Source organism: Porites lutea, unplaced genomic scaffold (assembly GCF_958299795.1).
Source record: "Porites lutea unplaced genomic scaffold, jaPorLute2.1 SCAFFOLD_42, whole genome shotgun sequence".
Classification (NCBI taxonomy): Eukaryota; Metazoa; Cnidaria; class Anthozoa; order Scleractinia; family Poritidae; genus Porites; species Porites lutea.
Window position 1 is genome coordinate 17,212 of NW_027332311.1, and position 19,111 is coordinate 36,322.

General features: G+C 38.5%; 2 protein-coding genes across 2 annotated transcripts; both read left to right on the top strand.

Moving 5' to 3' along the window:
- Positions 1-2,990: 2,990 nt before the first annotated feature.
- Positions 2,991-9,767, top strand: LOC140925458 (uncharacterized). The gene is made up of 3 exons (XM_073375411.1): positions 2,991-3,653; positions 7,484-7,578; positions 9,713-9,767. The coding sequence occupies exons 1-3, from the start codon at positions 2,991-2,993 to the stop codon at positions 9,765-9,767; spliced, it is 813 nt and encodes a 270-aa protein (XP_073231512.1).
- A 6-nt stretch (positions 9,768-9,773) lies between these two features.
- On the top strand, positions 9,774-15,633 carry LOC140925459 (uncharacterized). The gene is made up of 5 exons (XM_073375412.1): positions 9,774-9,869; positions 10,625-10,688; positions 11,630-11,901; positions 12,909-13,092; positions 15,542-15,633. The coding sequence occupies exons 1-5, from the start codon at positions 9,837-9,839 to the stop codon at positions 15,631-15,633; spliced, it is 645 nt and encodes a 214-aa protein (XP_073231513.1). The 5' UTR covers positions 9,774-9,836.
- Positions 15,634-19,111: the final 3,478 nt, after the last annotated feature.

A 19,111-nucleotide genomic window follows, 5' to 3' on the forward strand; every position in this document is an offset into this window, starting at 1 on the left:
GGCTTGTATCGTATAATTAGTATCACAACTCTATTCTCACCAGGGATTCCTTCAAACAATGGTGAATTTCAGCATGTTACGTGACTCCAAACCCCTGGAATTTTAGCATGAGAATGGTTATGCAACCTTTGACACGTTTTTTGGCTATATAATCTTATTCCGGTGCGGTCAGTCCTTTATAACCTCAAAAGTCCTTTCCACGGCGTTTGAGGAGGTTTAGCTAAGTGCGCCCCTCCCTCCTCCCCGCAGCGATGATAGCGCCTACGCTCCAGGTAGCTACCTACTCACTTCCGCCTCGGGCTGGCCTTTCCCATATCTTATAACATCCTTGAGGCTTTGTTTGTGGGTAGCCCTGGTGAGAATATATTACAATGTCATCGAGGAAATTGGAAATATTAGCATATTTATCATCTTTGACTACAAACTGGAAAACATCATTGATGCACCTTTCAAGTTTGCTGTCTTCCGACAAGGGATTGTTTCTGAAAAACCACTCCATAGCCATGCTTCACTTCACTTCAAAGAAATGGACAACACATAATAATGGATTTTTCCTTTTCTTGATATGTTCCATGGCTGTGAACACCTCCTCCATCACTCCTTCTATCGACTCTTCATTAATGAAAGCATTGTAGACCTCAATATGGACTTCAGAAGCTGAGTACATATAAAATAAAACTTTTATCAGTATACCTAACATCTCTGCGAGAGTCTCTGTGAATTGCAGGCAGATTAGAGATAGTTTGGTGGCAAAAAACAAACAAACATACAAACAAACAAACAAAACAATCACCTCTTACGTTTCCGCCCCGCTAATTTTAATAAGTTATGTGCTAGCGAATCCCTTAGTACGCGTGGCCAATTCACAATACTCTAAAATGATGTCAATTTTTATGCTTTTTTGATTTACAGTTACATAACGGAGCACCACCATTTCTTTACAAACGCGTGACTAGTTACCCGTTCGTATAATTGGAAAGGACGTTCCTTATAATGTTTAAACGCTAATTTAAGATCACAGAGAAGTGGTGTTCATTTGCGTAGGCGTAAGGCTATATATGATAACAGTGTTTCCCTAAAATACATGTACAATATTATCACCTACGAATGTATGCATCGATGTTTCTTGTGCAGGAAATAACACCCGTCGGCATAAGACAATGATAGTAACCGTCCAAGATAATAGCTAATGATGCTGTTAACTAAGGCAACTTTTTTATGACTTTTTCAAAACATTGTAAAGAAGAACTAAGTGGGTAATTCAGCCTTTATTGCCTTTATAAGAAGCGTTCTTCAGGTGTCGTCATAACATTCGGACGAACTTGCTGCTGAACCTACATTTCTTAGCAAATAAACCATAAAACTGTGCCTGAAAAATTATTATAGCTTCTGCTCACATAAAATTTAAAGAGGTATTGTGCCGTGCTTCGATGATAATGCGCCTCTTTCGTCTTTAGAGACAGGTGTAACAAAGCCAGAGGAGACTTTCTTTTTCCAGACGCAAAAACACAACTGAAAAACAATTTGCAAATGCGACGGCGGTGCGCGTCAGTGTTGCAAATAAATTCACCCCATAGTGGTTTACCGGTGAGCCTAATTAGTTCCTATTTGCCTTTTCATATCAGTTTTTATTTTTTTTCATAGAATTTTTCTATGACAATGTTATTGCAGTTAGGTGTATATTTTAGTCAAAGAGTGAAAATTGAAAAAAAAAGCCTATATGAAAAATCACCGGTTAAGCGGTTAAATACATGCAAGCTTTCTGAAAACTGCTCGACTCTCGCAAGGCAGTTTATACCGCGGAAAAATATAGCCCGTCTGCTCGCAAGTTACTTGAGACTATAGAACCTTTTAAGCAAACAATTAAACAATTAAGTGCACTGTATAATTTTCACCGCCAACCGAGTTGAACGTTGTTGCAAACTGGCTGCTCAACAAATTAACATGACACTTTTATACCTCCGTTAGAAGCAACAACACTGAATTATTCTCCAAGAACCATGATCAGTGTCTCATCTACATTCTCGGAATTTTTCATTTTATAAATTCAAGAAAACTTCAGAAAATTTGTTTATTTTGATGGCAAACTTGAAAGGTAAACGTGTTAATTTATAATTTATGATGGTGAAACTGAGAGGGAAAATACCTCCCCGAAAACCGTTTATCGTGAACACCTGTGCTTTTTAACAAAACTGGCGAAAGATCTGTTAGCATGTAAGCTACCATTTAATATTCAATTTGCAGATAAATAGTTAAGCACGTTTTTAGGCACCATGAACAAGTTTGAACTATATTTCGATGCAAGATCTTTTCGTATAGCATCAATTTTTGTACAGGAAAAAAGAACGCGACGAAAAAGTCTCACAAAGGAACATACTTCTTAAAACCAAACAACGTATTAATGGACTGTTGCGTAAGTAATTACTTAGCTGCGAAAATAAAATTCTGAGGTGAATTTTTTGAAGACCCTGCTTGTGTTTAAGTTAACAAGGCGGTTTTATTATTTCCGAAGTAATTCACAAAATTGGTTTCTTTGAGTAAGACGGAATTAACACTGGACTATGAACATGTTAATTTTCTGAGCTGTCTTTTATTATTTTTTAGCTCAAACTGGGCCAAAATTAACATCTTTTCTGTTCGAATGGCAGACCAGGATAAATATCGAGACAATGGCTGGTTTGTTTTTTGTGAAAAACCTTGCAACAGAGGCATATTGCATTTCGAAAACTAAAAATTCAGTTAGGGTGAAGTCAAGGGAATATGAATATGACACTTGCATTGCCTTGCACATGCGCTTTTATCAGGAACCGCCCATTTCAATTATCGTATGAAGATAGAATTCCCGGATGGGGGAAGCAACATTTTAATTTTTAGTTTCTTTCTACGTTTTTCCCGTTACGAGCCTACAAAGGTTATTAGCCGGGAGGGAAGGAAAGTGACTTTTAAGTATTTACAAGTTTTAAGGTCAACGAGATAAGAAGAAAAACATAATGACGCTAAAAACACTGTTGGTAGTTTTCTTGTTAGTTCTGTCCGTTGGCTTTTCGGTGTCCGTGGAAGATTTTCTTGATGTGAGTCTTGTGGATGAAGTTCAAGGTCCAAATTTTTCCCTGGAACCTCCGGTGGTTATCTCCTGGATGGAGAAGCCGCCTTATGTCATGCTTGACGAAGAGCCATTAGAAAAGAGCGAAAACAGAACAAGATTGGCCTCGTCACAGCCACGAGAAGCAATGAAAGCAACGAACGATAACAGTGGTATAAACCAAGAAAGCGGGCAGGGCTCCTCGCCTGGATTCAGAGTGAAAGGTCTCTTTCAGGAAGTTGTGTCCAAGGGACTTCAGATTTGCGTTAGAATACCCGTTACTAAAATCAACTTCACAAAAAATGCTGGTACTCTACAACAGCTTGATAAAACCATTGTAAACAAGGAAGCTGATCTGGCGCTTCCCGTACAAGGAAGCGAAGATGGTTCTTACGGAGGGCATACGTACGTGGAGGTCTTGAAATCGCCAGGTGTTGTTTTCATAGTGGACAAACAGCAAACATTAAAACATTTACGAAAGCGCGTCTTACAAGCCATGAAAGATACCTGGCCTGTTATTATTTTAACCTTACTTTTGACAGGATTTGCCGGGATTTTGATCTGGAGATTGGTAAGTGTGTATATATTCAATAACTTAAGAAACATTTTGCTTACTTAAGTAAAACGGAAGGGTAAATATGTTCAGTAATTTGTGACTATACTCGGAGGCTTTTTACTGGTAGGACACTCGCGTTTTGTAATAGTGGCTGGATGACTTGTCTACATCGGCTATTCTATATAGACATTTATTAAATTTGCAAATGAATAGTTGGGGAAAAAATTTGACTACACACACACACCTCTTTTGTGCCATAACCGATTAAAATTATTATTATTATTATTTTTTTTTCTCAGATGGATCGCAAGTTATAATATTTATTTTCGAGGAGACGAAAAAACTTACGCGACAAACATTAAGAAGAAATTATTTACAGGGGTTGAATAAATAATTCTAACCTGAGATCAGGCTCTATTTTCGGCGGGCAAGGCGAAACGAAAGGAGAGCCTGATACAAACGTTCTACGAGACGTCTTTCGCCCACTTTTTTGATTGACTGATTCGAATCAGCCGATTCGAATCAGCCAGCCAAAATTACTCCGTTGCTTGCTTTTTTAGTATGCAAATTTTTCATACGTGGGAAAAATGCAGACTCCCTGACTTCAGAAATAGCTTTTATCTTTTAATTTTTTCAACTGAAAAATAAAACGGTCAGCACAATCACATTCAACTTCTTGCGAGATTAAAGGAGATCTCGAAGTTAATTTCTGTTGGCGTAGAAGGAAAAAAGTTTTCGAAAAGACGGCGACACGATGTTCTAGTTTTAATATTTTGGCTAGGCGCGCTCGAATTTAAAATACTGAAATATCTATTTGTCTGTTGCCTTAATATTTTCCTCGACAATTTTCCCCGATTTTCAGTACATAAATCTTTAAAAATCTTGAAGAAATATATCGCGAACTTTTTCAAAGGACATATATATTATCTCAGAACAAACCAAACGGGTTCTCAAGTGCATAACTGATTTAGTCCCGTGCGTACACTTGCAATTTGCGAATTTACTAGAGAAACAAACGTCTAAAAAAATATATTTTTTTGTAAAACCAGGTAAATATTATCTGCCACTTTGGAAAAAACGAAACGACACTTCTAAAACTGCATGCTCAACTGACCTATAAACAAAACGAAAAAACAATATTACAAACACACTTTGTAGTTCTCTTTAGTTGTGTTTTTCTTTTACTGCAGGTCTAAAAACTTGGCTCGCTAAATTTATTAATCGAAATTAACAAACCGCAAACAGCCAACGAGCGAGGACAGCGTTTTTCCTGGTTTATTTTTTACAAAAAGCGAAGGCAAACAGCAAGTCTGTTACCTTAACACTAGCGCCACCAGCTTTTATAATGATGCCTACAAAAATTCCTTGAACGGCGATGCGATGTTTTTCATCTAATACTTCACAGTTAGTGATTGAGGTTTCTTGCGTACCCCTTTCAGAAAAGTCATTCCCGGCTAAATTTTCAAAGGAAACCACTTCTAAGATGGACAGTATTTTTATTTTTTTATTTTTTCGTTTGTTGGTAAATCAAAAAGCACCTTGTTAGCGGTCAATAACTTGTACAGGGATTCAACTCCGCGATACACTCACATTAGTTCCATAAATTAAGCAAATCCTGAGAAGATATGAACAACCATATGAATTTTCTGAATTTCCATGGCACATATTAAGGCATGTTTTCCTCCCACAATACCATAAAACAATAAAAAAAGACAGCAAAATCGACCTTTCTTACGGCCGACGGCGGATCATTCACGAAAACAACCACGCGAGGAATAAGCGCTTTCAACTTCCGTTGATTTCAACAGCCAATCAGATCCTGAGGCATTGTTCCAACAGCCAATCAGCGTTACGGCCAAAATCTGGCCGCAGTGAGCACAAACGTGAGAGAGTTTGTATCAGGCCCAATTTTAGCGGTAGCCGTTAGAGTGAATGAATGAAAACCGCTAAAACTGGGCCTGATCTCAGGTTAAAATAATTCTGGATTTAGCTTAAGCTTTCAGTTTGCTGTCTTCCGCATCTAAGGATTGGGAATCTAAATCGATTATAATGGGCCTTAAAGAGCCTCCTTTATAGTTTAAATTGACACGTATTGCGGGTTAAAAACTAGTTTCCCTGGGTCGATCTTATGATTTAGTCGCTACTATCAGCCGTACTTAAAAACGAAACCAAAAATGTCAACAGTAGCTAGCCAGGGGCAACTTCAACGAAGAGTTCTGTTTTTTAAACCCTTCGTATTGACATATTGAGAGAGATGTGAGAAAACTGAGCACTCACTGGACTGAATACTGATACGTGATCAATATCGTAGCGTCCTATTGGTGTAGACTTGTCGGCGCCACTTGATTCGGTTTAGTTCAGTCCCCTTTTTTAACGCATATTTTCCATTTCACCTGTTCATCGTGTAAAGATCGTGTAAAGTTTGCTTATCATTTTCGCATAAATTATGACCTAAATTTGGAAACCGCTGAATTTCTCGCATTGGGTCTGCGATTTTGGTGAAACTCTGTTCAACGTAAGGCACTAATACGCACTATATGTAGCCGAGAGATTTTCACGAAAAAATGCCGGCAACAGCAGAATTTCGACTCTTACCCTAAAGAGGCGTGGCACTATAACCACGTGACATTTACTCCGATCGCCAAAAATTTTATGCTATATTGTAGATTGATCTATATGTTATCCATGCTATATGTTAGACTTACGCTCAAAGTAAAGTTGGGGATACCAGAGAGTTTCAAAGTAGGATGGTACCCTCACAAATTAACTGGGTCGAGTCACCTTAAATTTCAAATATTTCTTAGTACTCTCCTCCCTCTTCAATACTTCTCTTTGTCATATATCAGTCTTCAGACTGATATTGTTCGTAGACCTCGAACCCTCAAAAAATCATCCATCTTAAAAAAAACGGTATTTTGTTCATGGAACACATATGCGCAAGAACTTACATTGTATCTCTAACAGGATGTTTGAGAAGGTAAGCGCCAAATAGACCTCTTCGGTCAAGAAGTAACCAATACCAAAACTAAAGTGGAAACACAAAACTAAGAGTGCAACAATCATTGTTTTCTTTTCTCCTTTTTTCTTTCTCCATGCTCTTGCTATTTTTCCTTTCCTTTTCCTTCCTCAGTGTGATTTTTGGCCTTTTCGAACGCAAAAAACCTTCCTTTTGGCCCTTCTCCACTCAAATGGTTGCAAATTTCGCCAGGTTCGTTTTCAAAAATCCTACTAGATGTATATTTCTCTAAATTACAAAACACTTAGACAAAACCTGGCACTTCCTGTCAAATAACGAGGACTCCTAGGATTGCTAAATGTCAGTTTTACGGGCACAGGCAGGAAGACGCTACTAAAGAATAACAAGAGAAAATAAAGGGACCGAGAAGGAATGTTAAGGTGTTGGCCGGGATATGTGAATTTCACTTCCGTTAGTTTTTGGGACGTCCACACATTTTAATCGATTGTTTGAAACGGTCACGCGCGACTGCCTCAAAGCAAACAATGTAGAATATTAAAATTGCGACAAACCAAGAGAGCATAATGTCCCATAATTCTCTCTTGACAATACTCAATAAAAGTTTGCGGACCTCCCCGGAAACCAACTTCCCATTAATTCAAGTGTTTAACTGCTCTAAAAATAACTTTGGCGAAATTCACATATCCCAAGGACTAGACTGAGCGTTTCCCTCTTTCTTTTCCACTATTCTCTCTTGTGGATATATATATATATATATTTCTTTTTGGAACTTCTGACAGCATGTAGTCGAGAAAAGGTTCAATAAAGTAATCCCGATATATTCATATTGATTCATTTACAACTATATTTTTGTTACGTTAACTTACAGGATACATCTAAAAATCCTGATCACTTTCCAGGCTCTTTCACACGAGGCGTGATGGAGGGAATTTGGTGGTCTTTTGAGAGCTTGACTACAGTTGGGTAAGAATAGTTAAGCACGATGCGTGCTTCATTTAAGACGAGTAAATCCAGCTTAATGGTTTGCAATCTTAACGTTTAGGCACGCTGAAACACAAATGCAGAAACAAAGAATTACAGAAACAAAGCGCTCGTTAATTGATGTCATTATGACCACCGATCCTACCCTAGCGGAGTCTTGCTCAGTCATTGCGTCCTCAATAAGTGATCACAACTTAGTTGATGTTACCTTGAAGATAAGTCGCCCTAAAGTCAAAGCCAAATACGTCACTACAAGAAGCTATTCTGGGTACGCACCCGACAGCTTTTACGAAGGTCTTTCTCTTGTTCCGTGGCACATGGTATACTTCTTTGACAACATTTATTCCCAAGTGGAAACATTCAGTTCTCTCTTCTCGGACTTACTAGATCAGCACGCGCCCATCAAACATATAAAGATCAAGTCCCGCTCTAATCTGTTTGTAACACCAGAAATAAAACTGCTCATGAAGACCAGGGATCGGTGGCATAGGAAAGCCATCCAGACTAATGACAAGCTATGCTGGAACGGATATCGCTTCTTCCGACAAGAAGTGAAACGAGAACTGAGGCTTGCTGAAAAAATCCATGTAAGAAACGAAGTAGCTAACAGCAGGGGAAATACAAACGCCACTTGCGAGATCTTAAATCGATGTATGTCTCGCGCTACTGCTAAACGTCCAAGTACTTTGAAGAGCCATTAGACTAAAATTCAATAAGTACTTTACATCAGTAGGAGAACTTACTGCCTACAAAGCGAAACTGATTACAAGGGAATATGGTTAGGGTGAGGAATGTGGTTCTAGGGAGGAAAGCATTGACACTGGCCTACACGTTGAAACAGAAGGATTTGAGTTCCAAGATGTAAAAGAAACTGAAGTCAAGTCTGTCATTGAGAGTTTAGCTGCCAACAAAGCACCAGGATATGATAAAATCTCAGCATGAGTCCTGAAAGACAGTTGTCAGAGCGTCGCACCTGTGATTTCCAGACTGGTGAACAATTCATTTAAGATGGCTGCTTTTCCTAAAGCATGGAAAATTGCCGAGGTGATACCTGTACCCAAAGAAGGAAACTCAGAAGAACCAGCCAACAACAGACCGATTTCATTGTTACCCATCCTATCGAAAGTAAGCGAGAGACTGGCACACAAGCAGTTTGTGGAATTTTTGGCAACCCGTGACAAACTGTCGACTTATCAAAGTGGAAACAGAAAAATGCATTCGACAGAAACTGCTCTCATAAATGTTAAAGACAACATTTTGAAAGCAATCTATGAAAAATCTGCCTCGTTACTTGATATGTCAAAAGCTTTTGACAGCCTTAATCATAATCTATTGTTAGGAAAATTACGAAATTACGACAGACGACCAATAACATCGCGACGTAATTGACCAATCAGATCAAAAACTAGAGTATAATACCATCACCTGACGTGATACAACTCACTTTGACTCTGAAGATGACTACCGCACGGGTTGTCGAAACGTCAGTCACTGTCAACAACAACAGTCCTATTCAGGACTACGTTCACCCGGACGATCAAACTCAACCTACTTTTACTAAAGATATTGATAGTTTTAAGCGGGCACTTTTTAATGATATATTTCATACGAAATAATTTTGAATATATTTTGAATTATTTTGAACGTATTTTGGATTTAATTAATTGAACTACTTTAAATAGGTTTTCTTCTCTTAATTACATAGTTAACATTGTGACTGAAAAGCCCTTTTGAAGGGATTCTCAATAAAGTATGTATGTATGTAAATACTTTAAATTTAATTATTTTGAGCATAGACTACGAGTAGTCCATTGTTTTCCTCAAGAATGATAAACCAAACGAAGCGGAGCGAAATAGGAAAGGGGAAGGGGAAAATCGCCAACAACGATGAAACGCTATTTAACAGTAATTAGGTTTTAGCTATTCCCTTATTTTTGTTTTACCCATTTCATGGAACTTAATAGACAGCCCAGGGAATAAGTGTACCCGGTTATTTATTTATTTATTTAGCTTTTAGTTACGATAGAGATCTAGTCTTCATGAGACGTTTGGAAATTTTTATTAAAACTGGTATATTTAACTTTTGATCTAAGGGATTTCTTTCTCTGGATATTAGGTATGGTGACAGGACTCCAAAGTCACCAGCTGCACGTTTGTTTGGCATCCTGTGAATTCTTACCGGCCTCACTCTTTGTTCGTTTTTCACCTCTACTTTCACAAGCGCCTTGACGTCATCATCCATGCTACATCGTAAATCTCTGCTGGGAGTGAAGGTTAGCACCATCATCATCTTCAGCATCATTTCCCATCGCACCAGAAAATGCAGAGCGCCGTTAGGTTAATAGCTTGCGGAGCAAGTTAGATTAAATAAAGAAATAATATCCGCAGTCGTGGAATGTAATTAGACAAATTACCAAAAAGCTGAGACTGAGAAAAATCAAGGTATCAAACAGGATTCGATTCGATACTGTGCCATGACATTCGTGTTAACTCAGTGGCTTGACAATACATTAACCTCCATACAATGTCGCGGAAACTGATTAACTTCACTTATTATTCATTCAAAATATTTCATATGAAGAATTATAGAGATCTCTGAGGGTGTTATCCGCCTCGGCCTACGGCCCCGACGGATAACACCGTCCTCGATCTCCATAGTTCTTCATACGATACTCAGCCTCATTCATTAATTGTTAATTCATTCCTAAACAGCTAAAAGGTTATTCTTCTTTATTTATACACGACGACCTGCGCAGCTCTCACACCCTTACGGCAACGAACGTTTCAGAAGATATCTCAGGAAGGTTCATTGATGCCAACAAAACAACAAAGAAATATACTGGCGTGAATGTGCGTAGATTATCATTATTTCAAAGTTTAAAACCTCTTTCAGAAATGCTAGAACTGTTAATCATCGTCGAAGCTATCTGGTGCACATCCCCTATCCCCTAGCGTCCTCTACATCTTACTAGGCTTACTTGAGTTCAGTAATGTTAAGATACTAAGCTAACTTTTGAAGTTCACCCAGGTTGCAGTTTTGGAAGACAGTCATGCGTACGAGGAGGCTTTGAAGCAGGCTGCCAACGTCAAAGGTACGTTTTCAAATCCTGATACCGGTTGAAGTCGTCGGAGTAGAGACGTTGCTATATTCGGACATGGATGAAAAGGTAATCGTCAAGTCGTTTTAACCTTCTCACTCTTATAAAGTAATCAGTCCAACTAGGAGGGTTAGGAAAAAATATCAATTATCATTTTGCAAAACGCAAACGTTCTTGCCCTCGGAGGTTTCATTTTGAATGATAACACCATCGATTTTGTCCCGATGCAGTACTAAGTTAAAGTGAAAATCATCTCACATTACTCAGACTAGGATGCAAAGCGGTATACCTGTGCGGGACACCAACATGGCGTTTCCATACAAAAAGCTTTTAGCAAACCGAAAACATCACTTAAAAAAGTGAATTGGGACTGTTTCAAACTTCATCGATCTCATTCAATTTCATTTAATTTGTCAAATGTTTGCGAAATTGTCTGCGGTTGAATCCAAAGGGACCGTCTCTGGTAGAAAAAGAAAAAAGAAAATTTTGCGCTGTGTTCACCAACTCCATAAAGCGGGCGCGTGAAATTAGGAAGTTTCCTGTCGCAATCGTGCAACGACGGCCAAGAATGTACAAAAAAACGTGATGCACGTATAAAGTTGTTGTTTTGCTAATCTAAATTGGATGCTTCTTTGTCGTTCTCGTTGCCGTCGCCGTCGTCATTGCTTAAGCTCCCCATTGTTGTGATCTAGAAATTTTGCTACCATGGTAACGTTACGTCACACTTCACCTCTCTATTGCAATTCGTTTCAAGTTTGTCAATTCGTGTCTCCTTTTGAGTTCGCTGTGTAATTTATACCTTCTTTCCTCTGTTTTGTGTAGTTTTTTTTTTAAGTTCCAGTCAGTTTGGTGGCAACTGTCACTGTTTGCATCTTGAGAACTTTCGTGACACAGCCGGCCTTTAACTGACGAACGCTTTATTTCCTGTGCTGCAGATTATCCCAACTTCAACGAAATGTACAATGCACTAGTGGTAAAAGAAGAAGTAGAGGGAATCTTAGCGGACATCTACACAGCCTCTTACTACATGGATAAAGTCGAAGACTCTCGCTTGGCAGTGACCATGTTCCTTAGTTCTCAGCGGTCAATTGGATTTGCACTTGAAAAAGAAAAATTTGAGAATCAAACTAATTGCCTAAGGAATCTGTTTAAATATCGACAGCGAGACATCAAGAAAATTATTTTTCGACATACCCAAGCATTGCATGTAAGTTGATTTATTAACCTTGATCAAAATAAGTGGGCTACTCTAAGGTCGATTGAAATCTTGACAAAATAGATCAAACAGTTTTGGGCATTCATATGTTATCGTTCTGACTTTGTGTTTGTTGGTACAGCTGCCTCGTTTGCAGCTAACAAATGGTCTTCCAAAACTGTCGCAAAACGGGGCGATAAATTGCCTCCCGTCCGAAAACAGTGAATAGCCAAGTATATTCCGGGTTACGGGAGCCAATTAAAACGCGCGAAAATTGCCAACCACTGATTTGGTAAATATTAAAATTAAACTTCTTGCAATTGCGGATTTGATAATGATGCTTCTAAAAAGGAGAAAATTCACATGTTTACTTATAACAGTGACTTGACCTCATGCCACACATGACGTCATATCTTGTAACCATAGCAACAGACTGCTGGCTCCTATAGACTATAATTAATATTGCCAAAATGTGTCGAAGGAAATTAATAATGATAATGATAATAATAATAATTAATAATAATAATGATAAAAAGAAGAGGGATAAGAAGAAGAAGAAGAAGAAGAAGAAGAAGAAGAAGAAGAAGAAGAAGAAGAAGAAGAAGAAGTAGAAGAAGAAGAGCAGGAGTAATTAGCTCTTGTGTGCATCTACTGAAGAGTAGATCAGTCTTTTAGCTTAAAGTCGTTTTAAAAAATCTGGGAACAACCTTTAATTGTTTAGGGCCATACAGGGTGGTATCCACCCCCCTTAATATGTGATAACTGTCATACTTTTGTGTTGGTCATGTTCAAGGCGAATGGTAGCAAAATAAAAGGCTTTGGGTGAGGCTGGAAAAAGAGAGGCTGTGGAGACACACTATCACACGGACAGCCGTCTTTGCCGTCCACTGAATTCGTTCAATATACGCGGTTTCGAAGCTTTACGATTTGCGAGTACTAATTTAAGTTTAAGAGAAAGAACTTAAACAGATTGCTTTTCACTTTAATATACGTACGTTACCATCTGAACTTCCTTTTAGACCGAAACCAGGAGCCGCCAGATATCAGACAAAGACGCAGACCGTGTTTTGACTTTACTGGATGGAAACTCGCCTGGAGTTTGGACTGCACTTCCCGCAATGTTGACAACCTTTATCATGCTGTTGACCGCGGGTTTCGTTTACGAGACGTGTACTGCAAAGTTTAGGAAGAAGAGGCTAACAAGTAAGTGTAGTGGGTTTCATCAAATCACCACCCAGGCCTCTGGAGATTCCCACAGGCAAATATTCAGTCACGTGACAACTTATGAAATGCATTAGTTACCTCAATAATGAGCGCTCAGAGGAGATTTTTCTTCTCCCTTCTCGACGTTCCTTTCGCGCTGTCTTTTCAAGGGAACCTCTTTGGAGGGAGGTTTAGGGGAGGGTTTCTACTTGGATTTTAATCAATTAGGAACTTAAGCAACCATGACAACGACGGCAGTCGGAAAGTCAGGAAAACAATTTGTTTTATGTGTAAAGAAGGAACAACTCTGCACGTGCATCATACTTTTTGGCACTTTTTTCAAGCGATTTTTTATGGAGGACGACGTGAGCGCACGACGACGAATTTTTCTACCTAGGTCTTTATTTCTGAAGATAGCAGCATTTTTTACGAGATGCTAAATAAACAAGATAAAATTTGAGAGGACACAAATTCGGCGTATTTAGTGAAGTTTTCTACTGCCATCGTCCTCCTGATTGCTTTAAGCTCCCTAATGCACATGTCATCGGTTTGCCTCGCGGTTAGACCCCCGGGCCAACCAGGGGGATTGTAAAATGGGTGGAGCAAAGTTGAGGATTTCCCCCAGGGGTGAGGAAATTTAATAAGACAAAGTCCCCTGGGTCAAGTGCTTCTCAACGAAAGATTCCCCTGATATCCACCTCATACAACTGGGATTTACTTGACGTAGGGGGCGTTTTTATGATATTTGGGGATGAAATTTTACTCTTTCGTGTTAGCCTTGGAGAAGAAACATAATATCTTTATTGAACAAAAATCACTACAAAATACAATGAAAGAACACCTAAAGACAAATTCATCGACATTGGGAGACACTGATAGGTTTTCCATAGACTACTTAAGATGAACTGAAATAATCTACCTCATGATGCTCAAAAATTACAGTTATTCATTGTATTTCATTTACGTATGAATTTTTTAATAAAGTCTACGAGTCCTCAGCTTCTACATTCGTAATTGGAATGATCAGTGAGAGGTTTAAGAGATCTGAACATATATTGACCCGGTTGTTTTGCCGCATAACAAATGAACGGAAAAACGAATGGATGCGTGATTGTCGTTTTTAGGAGTCAATTAAGGTGATCGTATGCAAATTGCCAAGTTCTAGTTTGCTTTTAACCGCTTCGTTGATTTTGTGATTGTTGCGAGATTGAAGGAATTTTCGCGCGGACTAGAATGTTCTTGAGAGATTTTTCCTTCCTGCAGGAGACAATCGATGACTCGGTTAAAGATATGTTTAAGCTTAGGTTGCTGTTGAATGATGTCCAGTGTTTCATAAGAATTCTTTTGAGATTGGGTGTGGCCGGATTGTAGGTATCGTAGGTACTTGTAAGAAACAGTAAAATCTCTTTTGTTTGTTTTGTTTTGTTGCGAAGAGCATCGTTTCTGTCGGTGAACTTAATACAGTCAGTATTTCTTGAACGAGCGTTAAAGGGTAGCCTCGTTCAAAGTCTCGTTTGTTTTGTTCAACGTTTTCTGTCACTGAGTAAGGGCTGATTACATGGAGGTAGGTGACCCTAGGTAGGTAAGGTAACCCGCTTAGGTGGGGTAACCCTGCTGTCCATACAATCTCTCATATGGTCACCCCACCTATCATGTTAACGTGATCAAATTAAAATAAAAGACTAGAGGGACGGGCGGGTTACCTCACCTACCTGGGGTCCCCCACCTCCAATGTAAACAGGCCCTTAGTTCTAAAAGACGTAAAGCTTCTCCTTTTATAAAACCCTTTATGCGATAAATCCCCGTGATATCCCCGTAATTACCTTCCAAAATTTGCAATTCCCCCACCCTCTTCCCTTCGAACTTAAAACAGTTCATCCAATCCATGCCCTTGTATTCCCCGACATATTCCCCTGGTTTGCCCTGGGGTCTACCCCAAGGGCAAGCCGTTGACATGTGCATAATAAAACTTCATCAAATGCACTCTTAATCCTCTCCTATTAAATTAAGAAAAGTTAATCTAGCAAGAAGGGTAAATTTTGATTGACACTACGTCTTTCATGTGTCATATCACAGAATTTGGTAGATATAGAATTTTTACCCGCAGTAGAGCAGGTTTGACTCCGATATGACATTTTATTCACTTCACCATTGCGGAGTACATAAATCTAATTTAGCGGTTATTTGTGATATATCAAAATATTCTGTAGATACATTTATTATTATTACTATTATTATTATTGTTATTATTATTATTCATCTGGTTAGGAGAAGGTGAGGCTGTCATATCAGTCATTTCACTGTTGTGGAGAACCAAAGTCTTAATTAAGTACTTTGGCGGCATTTATTGTCTCACTGCGAAAAAGCAGTTTGATATGGCATATCACACACCGATTTACCATTGCGGAGTAGAAAAGTCTAAGAATAAATGTTCCTTTTAATTCTACAGCTCCCAAGGAAAGTATCATTGATTCCGGCAAAGTGGAAATGGACTTCTCTACCTTGAAGCTGAAGCGCAGACGCAACACTAGGTCCATCTAACAGAACTCTTTTTAGCTTTTGACTAGGTACTGAAATCGCACTCGGTCCTTAGATTGTATGCGCTTAGAGCTCTTTAGCTATAGAACAAATACACCGATTCAAGATAAGCTACCACCGGCACACGGTCAGTTGAAAACGCAGACTGGGTACAAATTGCAGACAAAATGTTGAATGCATACTGCAGACTAAGTAAAAAACACAGATTGCGAAGAAGAACAGTTTTCTTTTTTTTTTCTGGCCAAAAAAATATTTTTCGTACTTATTACATAAAGTTTTCGCGACACGTTAATTTCACGAATTTCGCGATACAAAACAAATCGCGAAATTAAAGTGACGCGAACAATGAGTCTTGAACGTAACACGACGCGACTCACATTATGTCCATAATCAAGAAAGAACGAGTTTATTACCACTGAAAAGTTTACAAATCACACTTCTTACTTTTCTGATTAATTTTCAGTGTAAATTCGCGGCTGGTTAAAATCCCGACAACGTTGCAAGTTTTAAAGCTTTTACGGCTGTGTTTTCACTTGAGCGCATGATGTTACATAGCAACATAATACAAGAAACGGGTGTTTACACATGACCAGTAGTATTAAAAGTTAACGTACATTCTATCGGTGTCTCATTCCTCATCTTTTTTTTTTTCACATTTTAGCCCTATTTTTGGCCCATTTCAAGAAGAAAAATATGTTTCCAGAAATTATGTGGAAAATTACCTTTGAACAGCGATTGCGTGACAATACTTAAGTTATTTTAATAAACGTAAAAGACGGAATCCACCAGGAAATTGAGTAATTTTAATTCTCACTGGACAAAAATCTTTTACCAGAATAATTTAAAGAATATTACATTCCTTTTTACATTTTTCAAGGCCTCAAGATGTAATTAGTCATCTGTAATAACACCAAAGAAAATTTCTTATGGGAGCCCGAGAAAATGAATGTCAAATTTCACAAGAATTGTGAAAACACAGGTAAACTTCTGAAATCTCATGTGTAGGATGTAATTTTGTGAAATTTGACATTCATTTTCTCGGGCTCCCATAAGAAATTTTCTTTGGTGTTATTAAAGATGACTAATAACATCTTTAGGCCTTGAATGCTATATGCTTTAAATTATTCTGGTACAAGGTTTTTGTCCACTGAAAATCAAAATTTCTCAATTTCCTGATGGATTTCGTCTTAAATTAGGGCTTTTCGCATGATGTCATCAAATTTCAAACTAAGAAACTATCAATTCTTCTGAGTTTCTACTTTCATGAGGTATTACAGCACTAAACACCTTTATTTACACAAATTTTCGGTTCCAAAGGGTTCTTCGTTTTACGATAGAAGACGCGTGAATTTCCAGGCTTTTGCGTGACGCGGCATTAGCTGGAGGCCGGGATAGCTCTCAAGTGTGGTTTAAAAACGCTACTTATTTTTGTGAGATTTTGCTATCTAAACATTCCTTGTCTTAGAACAACGATTGCTTTAATCTTCATGAGTTCCTCAAGAGATGAATTCACGCGTTAGTGTAGGAAAACTAAAAAAACATGGGTTTCTGTTGGTTTCCGGCGGCCATGTGTGTGCCCCTTAAAGGGACATCAACATGGTGTCTCCATACAAAGCCTTATAAATTTGGGTAAAACGTTTTTCCGAATATCTCGCATAGGAATTATCGCACAGACATGATTATTGGCGAGGCTTTTTGTACATTTATCTTCTTTCATTTCCCAGATTCTGGACTTTCTGTATTGACTGGTTTGCATTTTTATTTTTGATGGCGTGACAGTGAAAACACAGAATTGGCGAGAAAATAGAAGAAAACTGTTTTTCTTCTCAGTCTGCGTCTTGTACTTAGTCTGCAATCTGCATTCTGTGTTTTGTACCTAGTCTACATTTTTGTGCAGTCTGTATTTTGTATTGACCGCACCAGCGCATGACCATCACATAATGGCATTTTTTCGATCAAGATTGTAGTCAGCGTTTCAGGAACTACACAATGACGGGGCAGTGTAAGTAGGCATATATGGCGTTTCAACATAAAAACTGAAATGTCAATAAAATGATCATTGCCTTAGTTTTCTGGAACACTATCATTTGTATTTCCTAGGTTTATATAGCGAATATCGCATGGCCGCGGGGAAGCCAGAATAGTCTCTTTGAGTGTTGAAAATATTTCTCGTGTGAATCATGCGTGGACTTAGGGGTCGGCCGAGTGGACCATTGCGACCCCTTTTTCTTATGAATTTGTTTACTATTTCTAAGTAATTCTTAGTAAACAAAAAAGTAACATAGCTGGACCCCTTTCCGAACTTTCTGGATCCGCCCCTGTGAGCGTAGCGTTTTTGGTTAATTCACCTGAATTAAGTTCGTTGGCCTTTGCCCTTTCTATATCACTGAAGGGGTGAATTTTGCTCTAGGACCACACCCAAACTGGCCAGTGATTTCTGGACATACGTCTGCAGGGAAACTTCCTAGTAAGTCAGGTTGCAGGTTGTAGGTGCAGCTTGCTGGCTGGGAACTCTTCCATCAGTCCTTGCTGGGAGTGAGGAAATTTTTCCCAGCAATCTCCAATAATGCTTTTCAAAAGACTTAGAAAGCTTTGTTCATGCTTTGTTTTTGTTTTTAGGTCTTTTTCTCAAAATTTCCCTTGGGTGCCTCTGAACTTGGCCTGTAAACAAGGAACATCTGGCCAAATATTCGCCAGGCAAATGTCCAATCATGACGTCCCATTTGCTATAAGGGGATGTCAAGCTAGACAGTGTAATGGTCTTTGTTCTCTCTGTCCTAAACAGGGTATATAATTTGTTTGTACTTCAAATATACAAAAGTCAGTGACTATAACGTGAATCTGCTCTATTGCAACGGCCAATAAATGGGTTTGAAACAAGACGGCATGCATTTTGCCTCACCCCTCCCCCCTTCCAATCCAGAGCTAAACGCTCCAATATCTGAAATATTCGCTGAGTTATGGCATTTTGAATATCTGAAAGTTCCAAGAACAGAGACTAGTTGCCCTCCTATTGTATAAAAATTCTAATTTTAGGTGTTTAATTGTGAACGTCAAACATCTTTACTGCGGATTGCAGCTTTACTGTCGAAAGCTAAAAGAAAAGGAATTGAAAAGAAGCCGTGAATTTTTACCTGCGCCAGAACTAAGAAAATAGTTTTGGGACACCATACTTTATGTCACGTGATCATTTTTCATTTTGTTTTGTTGGTTTGACTTGCAGTTAAAAAACATATAACAGATTTACCAAATTTTCCACATTTGAACGCCTACATGTACATTCTTTAAGCTCTTAAGCTTAAAGTCTGTAAAGAATAATATTTATATTACTCACACGAAAGCAGGTATCATATGACCTGTCAGTAAATAGAAGAAATGTCTCAGTTCAAAGCTTGTTCAAAGCTCTTGTCGATATGTGTCTTCTCTGTTTCAGAACTCTTTTGAAAACCTTGTAAGTCCTCTTTGAACTTGGGGTACATGA